The 11,099-nt window shown below is 44.1% G+C and overlaps 1 protein-coding gene across 1 annotated transcript in view; it reads left to right on the forward strand.

The window, feature by feature from the left end:
* Positions 1–10,588: 10,588 nt before the first annotated feature.
* The window catches only part of LOC134212442 (putative inorganic phosphate cotransporter), a 158,933-nt gene continuing 158,422 nt past the window's right edge, over positions 10,589–11,099 (forward strand). The window contains exon 1 of the mRNA XM_062690309.1: positions 10,589–11,060. Coding sequence (XP_062546293.1) covers positions 10,916–11,060 — 145 coding nt within the window. The 5' untranslated portion in view covers positions 10,589–10,915. The remainder of the gene's footprint in view (positions 11,061–11,099) is intronic.

Below are 11,099 nucleotides of genomic sequence, written 5' to 3' on the forward strand. Positions count from 1 at the left end.
AAATTGGGATCGCGTTTGGCAATCGATTGGAGATGGCGCAAGGATCATTGTTATTGAAAACGCAGCCCGATTGCGGCTGTCAAATGCATTGGCTGCGTTTGGAGGTTGTAATTCAGCTGCATCCTTAGGTACTGCCGCAATCAGTTGAGTAGATGGCAGTAGTGGGCCAACGTATATCAATTCAAAAGTTTACACAGGATTTTCAATAAAATTTGTTCTAGCTTCAATGTCTGTTATCTGTGATAGTATGTAGTATAATCAGGGTCGGATTTAGGCGCGTGGCCCCTGCCCATATAATGGATATAATATATCGTTTGTTTAAATTTCAAATGATATTTAAGCCAGGTAAGTAATATGTTTTTTAAAACCAGGCGTTTGAGTTGAACTTACTATTTGAAATTTGATTAATGTAATGCCAGAATTGAAAGAACCTTTTGATTTTATACACTACCCAGAAATATGTTTGTTCAACGCAGTTTTTCTGCGTATTATGCACCAAAACCAAGCTTGTTTTGGGGCCCCATGCTCATTCCGGGGTTTTTTCGCACATCCGTTCGTACGCAAAAAACCTACGTTAGTACAGTTTGGGGCAACACATATTCTAGGTAACCAGAAAAACACATAAAACAACAGTTTGTTCGAGGTAAATCAGTAATACATAATATGTTTGACTTGGTATCAAATATATTATGCATGACTAATGTTAAAACCGTTGAACGAAACTTTTTTTTGAATCAAATGTGTTTCAAGTTGTTTCAACCAGCTAAATGTTTTGAAGGCTAACAAACATGGATATTATTGTTTTGGTTCGACCACTCATAATATTTTGATATCAATTTTACCAATTTTTTCATATTCTGCTAGCATTTGGATCTACCAGATTTCACAATTCCAAACGTTCATATTTCATTTACTGTACCTGAAAACTGCAACCTTTTTATACCTAATTTTATCATTAATTTAAGAAAACATCTGCTTCTTTACATTTGATTCTACTCTTCTGTTGTTCTGATCGGATCCGATCCGAACTCGAGTGTTTGTTTACTTTTGCAAGAGCGAGCGAGGGGCTGCCCACTAGTGAATGTATAAAACAAACAGGGATTTAATTTGGTTTTAAAAATAAATATGTTTGATTCAAACATATTACCATTTTGGAAATAAACATGTATATTTTTGAAGCAAATGGATGAAATTTGTATCCGTGTTCTAAATCCGGCCCTGAGTATAGTACTCAACTCCAGTGGTAGAAAGCGCCAAAGTAGGTTGCATGCGCGAACTTCAAGCCACAGCTCCTCCGTTTTCCAGAAATACATATGCACTAGTAGATCGCCTTGTATCCACATCGCTCAGTCAGTGGTCCACAGCATGCTTACTATCAAGGACTGTACAAACATTTCGAGCTGTTGAAGCAGGCCGCAGTATATTTGCAACATTTGTTTAAGAGTTCATATTGCATTGTATGTTATATGACTCGCTTTCAATTCTAAACAGCATCCGTTCGAAATTTAAAAACGGATTTTGCTGAAGAAAACAATGTTTGGTTGAATAAGCGCTTTGTTAGCTTCCAATGTTTGTTGGGAATACGCCAGCTGAGACTTCCAAGTCCTCCGAGAAGTCAGATCGCCTTGTATCCACATCGCTCAGTGTGTCGGCATGGTTAGTTATCTATTAAGCGGTTGTCCGGTGTGGATCAATCCGATGTTCTGTCCAAGACTAAGCGACGAAGAACTGACTCTACATTTCAGCACAGCTCTTCGAAAGTGAGGAGTTATGAGCCGCGATCTCAGAGGACTTCCAGTGTTTGCACGCTAGCTCTCTTAGAAGCTACGTTATTTCAAACTTAGCATCCAGCAGTGATTGAGTGGGTCTGAAAAAGTCGTTTAACTGACGATACTTAACTTTGAAGCTTGGATCCTAGAGCGTCAAAATCGGTACTTAAAGGATCAATATGCAACAAGCGTCAATATCGAAGCTCCATCACTGCTAAAGATTCAAACAGCCATCTAAAGCATGAAATCAAACAAAGCCCCAGGGGTCGATCGCATATCAGTCGAGATGCTCAAAGCTGACCCCATGACATCCGCTCAACTACTGCATCGTTCATTTCGTAATATCTGGAACATCGCAACTTTCCCGGTTGACTGAATGCAAGGTATCTTAGTGAAGGTGCCCAAAAAGGGTAACCTGACTGTATGCGATAACTGGCGAGGTATTATGTTGCTCTGTACCGTTTTCAAAGTTCTGTGCCAAGTTATCCTAGCCCAGATTCAGGATAAGATCGATGCAATTCTCCGGCGGCAGCAGGCCAGGTTCCGTGCCAGAAGTTCATGTGTAGACCAAATTGTCACACTCCAGATCATTCTGGAGCAGGTCAACGAATTCCAAGAGTCCATTCATTTGGTATTCATTGACTACGAAAAAGCTTTCGACCGTCTTAATCACGAAAATATATGGGGTGCCCTGACGCAAAGGGGTTTCTGAGAAAATCATCGGTCTCATAGAGGCACAGTAAGCGGGCTTCTCATGTAGAGCGCTGCACAATGGGGTCTTGCCCGACCCTATCCGGGTCGTTGCTGGTGTGAGGCAAGGATGTATTCTATCACTTCTTCTTCTTCTTATTGGCATTACATCCCCACGCTGGGACAGAGCCGCCTCGCAGCTTAGTGTTCATTAAGCACTTCCACAGTTATTAACTGCGAGGTTTCTAAGCCAGGTTACCATTTTTGCATTCGTATATCATGAGGCTAGCACGATGATACTTTTATGCCCAGGGAAGTCGAGATAATTTCCAATCCGAAAATTGCCTAGACCGGCACCGGGAATAGAACCCAGCCACCCTCTGCATGGTCTTGCTTTATAGCCGCGCATCTTACCGCACGGCTAAGGAGGGCCCCCCAGGTTTATTATAATACAATAACAGTATACAGTCGAGTCAAGTACAAGACACTGAAGACGGCCTTACTGTTGAGGTCGAAATACGTATCTGTCAAGATACAATCAAGTGGTGGAATTCAATGGGATTGTATAAACTCGTCTTATGACAAGTGAACAGTATACTGTTCCTCATCGCAGTCGACGAGATTCGATTGACCGTGAACCAAACCGGGGGCTGCTATGACAGCCTTGAACTCTTCGCTCAACGTCGCTCTGATATGCAGTGTAAGCTCAACGACCTTGTCGAGCGCTTCTCTTCGGCAGGTTTAGTTATCATCGTCAACAAAACCAAAACCAAGGCGACCCCTTCCAGTTTCATAGTAGCCGGGCAATCAGTGGAGAATGTTGAAAGCTTTCAATATCTTAGAAGCAAAATGGCGTCAGATGGCGGTACCAAGATCGACATAGGCGCACGGATCAAGAGAGCAAGGGGTGCTTTTGCGAGTTTACGAAATATCTGGACAAACTGCCCTGGATCGATGAAAATTTGTAGCGAGCATCCGTTCAAAGCTTCTACAATGTAACCTGCTGGGAGCATTCAGAGACAGCCTTGCAGGAATATTCGGAGATTGTATTTCAGCACCTTGGCAGTAGTCACAGCTTGTCGAATGGTCCGTCGTTATTCGAGCGTTTCAATTCTAAGTAAATAACACCGGACAGTGTACACCTCCATCGAAGCAGCCGTAGAGCAAAGCGTACAAATAGTTTTGAATTCCTTCCTGCCTACCAATTATGTTTGCTTGATATGGACACCACACAACAGATGAAGATTGCAGAATCGACCGAACTAGCGAGGTGTAGAGTGTTTTTGGACAGCGAATAACAATGAAATCTTGTGTTGTCCTTATGATGAACCCCAGCTAACGATCCGCACGATCAATGATTTTATTTGACTCTCTAAATAGTTGTTTTGCCAACTTGTAATTCATTCTAACAGTTGCTGCAGAGCGATGAAAGGGCGAAGCACTTATTGATGCTGAGCGACATGCGATTAACTTCGCACCAACGGACGAAAGCGTTCATCAAGGATTACAGTCGTTCAAAGTCGGCTAAACTTTCAACGTCAATATAAATCTTGAGATTATCAGCATATAAAACTTTGCATCCAATGCCTAGCAGAGCAGCGACATCCCGTGTTGAACTTAATGTAACGTTAAAAAAACACATGATTAAAGCTTTAAAAAAGCAGCGACATCGTTGACATAGATTACGAGAAGCACGCATGTAACACATAGATCACAGTAACTTATATATGATCAGATTCAGTCACACTTGAGTTGCTGCAACCAGATTCGCCTGACTAGTGCGGCATGGGAGGTTTAGGAATGCGATTCTATCTTGACGCAAAGTGATCGATTCTCGAATTGTTCGAAAAGCTACCCGGAGCTGCAAATCTTATTGAGCGTCTGTTCTCCATGTCAGGATCGGCTCACAACAGCGTCTGTTCTCCATGTTAGGGGCGGCTGATCATCGTCCGAGTGCCAGCGAGGGACTCTAAGTGAAACTGTGCACCATGGTCCACCGGAAATAAGGAGGAATGGTCCTCCGGAAATTTAGGGTGTTTGGTGTCAGGCCCTGCAAGCCAGCCAAAAAAACTCATGCAACGAACAATCAACAAGAGAGTACGGACCGGAACCATCGGCGAAGACCACTGCGACGAAAAGGGACTAGCGATTGGAACCTCGGTTCGTGGAACTGCAAATCTCTCAACTTCATCGGGAGCACACGCATACTCGCCGATGTGCTCAAAGACCGTGGATTCGGCATCGTAGCGCTGCAGGAGGTTTATTGGAAGAGGTAATCATAGCATCTACCAGAGCTGCGGCAACACACACGAGCTGGGAACAGCTTTCATAGTGATGGGCGATATGCAAAGGCGCGTGATCGGGTGGTGGCCGATCAACGAGAGAATGTGCAGGTTGAGGATCAAAGGCCGGTTCTTCAACTTTAGCATAATCAACGTTCATAGCACACACTCCGGAAGCACTGATGATAATAAGGACGCATTCTACGCGCAGCTGGAACGTGAGTACGACAGCTGCCCAAGCCACGACGTCAAAATCATCATAGGAGATTTGGACGCACAGGTTGGCCAAGAGGAGGAGTTTAGACCGACTATTGGAAAGTTCAGCGCTCACCGGCTGACGAACAAAAACGGCCTACGACTAATTGATTTCGCTGCCTCCAAGAATATGGCCATTCGCAGCACCTATTTCCAACACAGCCTTCCGTATTTTTCAGGAGAAGAAACACCGCCTAGAAGAAGCGGAGTGCGAGGAGATGGAACAGATGTGCAGTTCTAAAAAACACGCAAGTTCTTCCAGAAGCTCAACGCATCCCGCAAAGGTTTCGTGCCGCGAGCCGAAATGTGCCGGGATAACGATGGGAGCATCTTGACGGACGAACGTGTGGTGATCGAAAGGTGGAAGCAGCACTACGAGGAACATTTGAATGGCGCTGAGAGTACAGGTAGTGAAAGTCAAGGCAGCGGAGGAGATGACCACGTCAGTTCAACGGACGATGGAAGCCAACCAGCCCCCATCTTGAGGGAAGTTAAGGATGTCATCCAACAGCTGATAAAGCAGCTGGTAAGGATGGTATCGGAGCTGAGCTCATCAAGATGGGCCCGGAAAAGCTAGCCACTTGCCTGCACAAATTGATAGTCAGAATCTGGGAAACTGAACAGCTACCGGAGGAGGCGACAAGCTGGAGTGTGAGAACTTTCGAGCGATCACCATCCTTAATGCCGCCTACAAAGTGATATCCCAGATCATCTTCCGTCGTCTATCATCATTAGTGAATGAGTTCGTGGGAAGTTATCAAGCCGGCTTCGTTGACGGCCGCTCGACAACGAACCAGATCTTTACTGTACGGCAAATCCTTCAAAAATGCCGTGAATACCAGGTCCCAACGCATCATCTGTTCGCTGATTCCAAGGCGGCATACGACAGTATAGACCGCATAGAGCTATGGAAAATTATGGACGAGAACAGATTCCCTGGGAAGCTTACCAGACTGATCAAAGCAACGAAGGATGGTGTGCAAAACTGTGTGAAGATTTCGGGCGAACACTCCAGTTCGTTCGAATCGCGCCGGGGACTAAGACAAGGTGATGTACTTTCGTGCCTGTTGTTCAACATTGCACTAGAAGGTCATGCGGAGAGCCGGGTGTAACAGCCGGGGTACGATTTTCAACAGATCCAGTCAATATATTTGTTTCGCGGATGACATGGACATTGTCGGCCGAACATTTGCAAAGGTGGCAAAACTTTACACCCGCCTGAATCGTGAAGCAACAAAAGTTGGACTGGTGGTGAATGCGTCAAAGACAAAGTACATCCTTGTCGGCGGATCCGAGCGCGACAGGGCCCGCGTGGAAAGCAGTGTTACGATAGACGGGGATACCTTCGAAGTGGTCGAGGAATTCGTCTACCTCGGATCCTTGTTAACGTCTGATAACAATGTTAGTCGTGAAATACGAAGGCGCATCATCTGTGGAAGTCGGGCCTACTACGGGCTCCAGAAGAAACTGCGGTCGAAAAAGATTCGCCACCGCACCAAATGTGTCATGTACAAGACGCTAATAGGACCGGTTGTCCTCTACGGACATGAAACATGGACAATGCTCGAGGAGGATTTGCAAGCACTCGGAGTATTCGAAAGACTGGTGCTTAGGACCATCTTTGGCGGTGTGCAAGAAGACGGTGGGTGGCGGCGAAGAATGAACCATGAGCTCGCCCAGCTCTACGGCGAACCCAGTATCCAGAAGGTAGCTAAAGTCGGAAGGGTACGATGGGCAGTAGGGTGGCTCAAATTAGTATGGGAAAAACTTTGTTCAATTTTTTTGATGGGCCGCCACCTTTTTCGGTTTTATTTGATGCCTTGATGCTCTGGACAAAATTTCAGCCAAATCGGTCAACGTTTGGGCGGTGCTAAACTAATTGGAAGTTTATATGGAAAAATGTATGCAGAAACATCCTCAAATAGTAAATTGCAGCTGGACTACACAACTTACGATGAAGAACTTTGATACTCATTCAGATCTTGGAGAATTCAATACAGAATGTTATGCAGTAAACCGCGAAAAGATTCGAGTTTGCCCGGCTAAGTTATTAGCATTTTTCTGCAGAGGGGTTTGAGCAAATTTCGTTTCTTTTACCTTTGAAAAGAAATAAATTCACCCCTACAACACTCCAGTAAAATGCTAATATCTTTGCGTAATGAACTCTAATCTTCTCGCGGTTTTCAGTTTAACATTCTGTATTTTATTTTACAAGAACTGAATGAGTATCATGGTTCTTGATGGAAAATTGTGCCGTCCAACTGCAAATCACTGTTTTTGGATATTTCTGCATACATTTTTCCATATAAACTTCCAACGAGTTTAGCACTGCCCAAACGTTAACCGATTTGGCTGAAATTTTGTCCATAGCATCAGGGCATCAAATAGAACCGAAAAAAAGGGCGGCCCATAAAAAAATTGAAAAAGTGTTTTTTGAGCCACCCTAATGGGCAGGGCATGTTGCAAGAATGCCGGACAGCAACCCTGCAAAGATGGTGTTCGCTTCCGATCCGGCAGGTACGAGACGGCGTGGAGCGCAGCGAGCGAGGTGGGCAGACAAGGTGCAAAACGACTTGGCGAGCGTGGGGCGTATTCGAGGATGGAGAGATGCGGCCTCGAACCGTGTATTGTGGCGTCAAATTGTTGATTCAGTGTTATCTGTTTAGATGTAGACTAAATAAATGAAAAGAAATGAACAACAAGCATCAAGCGGATTGTTCGGCCCATATCGCGTTCGGTGTGCTGAGCGTCTAATGAATTCACTGCGGCGCGGCGTATCTTCCTTTCGGGAGCGTTGAAACGAAACCTTTCCAGAAGTGCGGGATAGTCGATGTTACCTTCAAGCATGTCATAAATGAAGAGCCTTTGGAGCAAGGTTCTTCTCTCTCTCTCTCTCTCTCCCAAAGTAGGAAGATCTATAAGTGCACAACTGTGTTCATAGGGTAGTAGCTGTTGCCGATCCCGCCATGGAAGTCTTCGGAGAGCGAATCTGATGAACGCTTTCTGTATCCGCTCGATACGGTTAATTCGTACGGTGTGATACGAACCCATACAATTACTGCATACTCCAACATACTGCAAACCAACGCAACGTACAACGTCTTAAAGACAAGCAACACAGAATCCAAAACAAAATTCACTCACGTTTTCAAGGGCACACCACTCAATATGAAAGCATCGCACAACTGTTATTGTCATTATTCCACGCATGTTGCGACGCAGCAAAGCTGAAATAATAAAAATAAAAGTTGTCCGCTGCCTCCGTTTTGAGTGGTGTGCCCTTCAAAACGTAGAAGAGGCAAGTTATAATCACCTACAACTATTACCATGTCTCCAGTTCCCATTTGACAGTGCAATCCATTGATGCACGAAGCATGACGGTCATATAAATCCGGCTCTGTATTCTGCGGGAGGTAGACCGCACACACAAAAATATCCTGTCATCATCAATCAGCTGTAATGGCCGAAAACTAGATCGGAATCGTCAAAACTAAAATCAGAATACTCACCTCTACCGTCTGTAAGGTTTCGGTACTGGCTGCTATTCCGCTGGCCCGTCTTCCGGTGGCCACTAACGTCGGAGCGTGTTCTCGCGTCGATTGTTGAGTTGAGAAAGAGTGGGAATCATGGCATGCTGTGTGGTGGGTGGCGAAACCGTAGAGGCGAATATTGTCTAGCGGTATAGGTAATTGTGATGCTACTTATGTAATGGCACTACTAGCATCCCTATTATTAGAGTATTCATATCGCACAGACATCTATACCACACACCGTCCACAATATAACGTTCTTTTGTTAGTTCATCTGCGTGGCGCTGTCGAAAGGGATCTCAACAGCTACCCTTTCAAAACGGCTCTTGGATTGATCTTCGAATTCCCAGAAGAGAAATCCTGCTCGCCAGGTTGAAGCGTTCAAAGCTAGACCACGATGGTCAGGGTTCAATAAGTTTTTGAACGAGACGAAAGTCAGTTTTGAGATGTTAATATCCTTCTTTTTGGGCCTCTACCCCTAACCCAACAGTGTTGGATAATCTTCACAAGCAATGCACAGTGTCGGGGACTGGACGTTGCGGTATGCAATGCAGGTGAACTCAAGACCTTTCAGAAACCGGCTGTTTATAATTGCATGCCCAACACGGAGACAAATACCCCTGCTGCTGGTCCTATGATGCTTTGAAACCGCGTTGTTTAAGTTGACCCTGGTACGACAGTTCACTTTAATGTAACGGAAGTGTGGCAGAAGGGGGAGGCCACGGTCAATGGAGACGCCGAGTACTTTAACAATTTTATGGTTGACAGTTCTGAAAGTTGAAGCCTCCATCGACATAAATCCTACCGAGGTGATCCAACGGAGCATGGAACTAGCGGCAGGTTGCGCTTTAATAAGAGTGCGTTCTTCTGGGTCTCCACTGACTTTCAAAATGAAGATGTCGTCGGCGTAAAATTTGGGTGGTAGAAAGCAAAAAACCCCGTGCACCGGAAGGTATCCTGCAGGAAACCGAATCATCCGTTTAATGAAATGTTTTCACGTACCATAAAACGAGTTAGTATTATATTATTTAATTCTATCGATACGTATTCCTACCTCAACAGTAAGGTCATCTTCATTGCCTCGTATTTGAGAAAATTGTTAGTTGTCTTTCACAAAAAAAACAGAAAGGTTTCCTGGAGATTTTTTGTGTGTAAATTCTGAAATTGCAAAAAAAAACTTGAAAAAACTAATTGAGAAACTCCTGAAGGACATTTGGTAATTCCCCTCTTCCTGGTAGGCCTGATGCCAGCGAAATTAATATTTAATTCCCACCGTACGTAAAAGTGGTTAATCGCTTTTGAACGAGATAAGAGAAGACGTATTTACTGGGATTCAACTGTAATGTGCGACGTAGATAGTACGGGAAACAGTTCTTGACAATAACATGCACATTAGAGCAATGAAGTACCCACCTGTCTATGTATGTTTCAGTTGGAGTTGTTTAATCATCCCGAATTATACGATTATGATGTAATTCAGGTTGCAACAAGCGTCGTTATCAATTTATTCAACATTCTCGGGTGCCTACATAAAACCAATGTGTCGAATTGAATTCCGTTTGTTTGGTTAATCTTAAGTTTTTGTGATCACCCCAATATAAAGAATCGAGTTGTAGTAGGTACGATTGTAATTACTGGACGAAGAATTTGAAACGTCCCTCGGGTCACAGTAGGTCAGTACACAAAAGATCGCACTCGTTCTGTACATATCACATTTTCAACACAACAGAAGTGGTTCTACGGTGCGTAGTTGGTGGTGTTTTCTAAGCTGGCGACATCGGCTGGTAAGCTGCCGAATGACTTTCATAAATACGTACACAGATAGAAAAATCCACTGAAATTTACGCCAAAAATAATGCACATAAATGGAACGCCAATATTAACGTAATTCCATGCGGGATATTGCCTAAATGTATACAATATTTGACGTGAATCATCAATATTTCATGCAACTTGTAAGCAAACTTGTTAGGAAGGTCACCATTTCAGCGTAGAAAAGCGTAAATTTCCGCATCTCAAATTTTACGCGCTCTTTACTTTTCATAATTTTTTTCTGTGTAGGAAAACGATACAAACCCGGTTACGGTGAAAAATCAACGCGGATTCTATAACTGACAATGTAACTCTTTACATTCTTTCTAAAAATAATTATTACACGCTATCAGCAGCAGCAGTGATATTGCCAAGCAGTGCATCTTTCCTCCGGAGACGAGCCACCTACGTAGGTGCATCTTTGATATAAAAGTACTAAACCGGAGAAAGTTTTGTTTTGTCCGTCGACAAGCGTGGCTTCAGTTGGTACGATACTACGAATCGCAATATCGGACGGGTGCGCGTGTGCGGTAGGTTAGACAAGTGAAGCAAGTGCGACCACAGTGAATGAACCAAAATGAGCCAAAGTGTTAGATTTCACGATGAAAAATCGCCGCTCATTGCGAAAGGATCATCATCCAGCGGACTGGTGGAGGGTCCTTCGTGGGTTAGCTACAGAGACAGGCCACATCGGAACGGTTGCTGCCAACGGCTATCGAAATGTGAGTAGGAATTTGTTTCTGTATTTGTAGTAATGAATG

This window comes from Armigeres subalbatus, chromosome 2, assembly GCF_024139115.2.
Source record: "Armigeres subalbatus isolate Guangzhou_Male chromosome 2, GZ_Asu_2, whole genome shotgun sequence".
NCBI lineage: Eukaryota > Metazoa > Arthropoda > Insecta > Diptera > Culicidae > Armigeres > Armigeres subalbatus.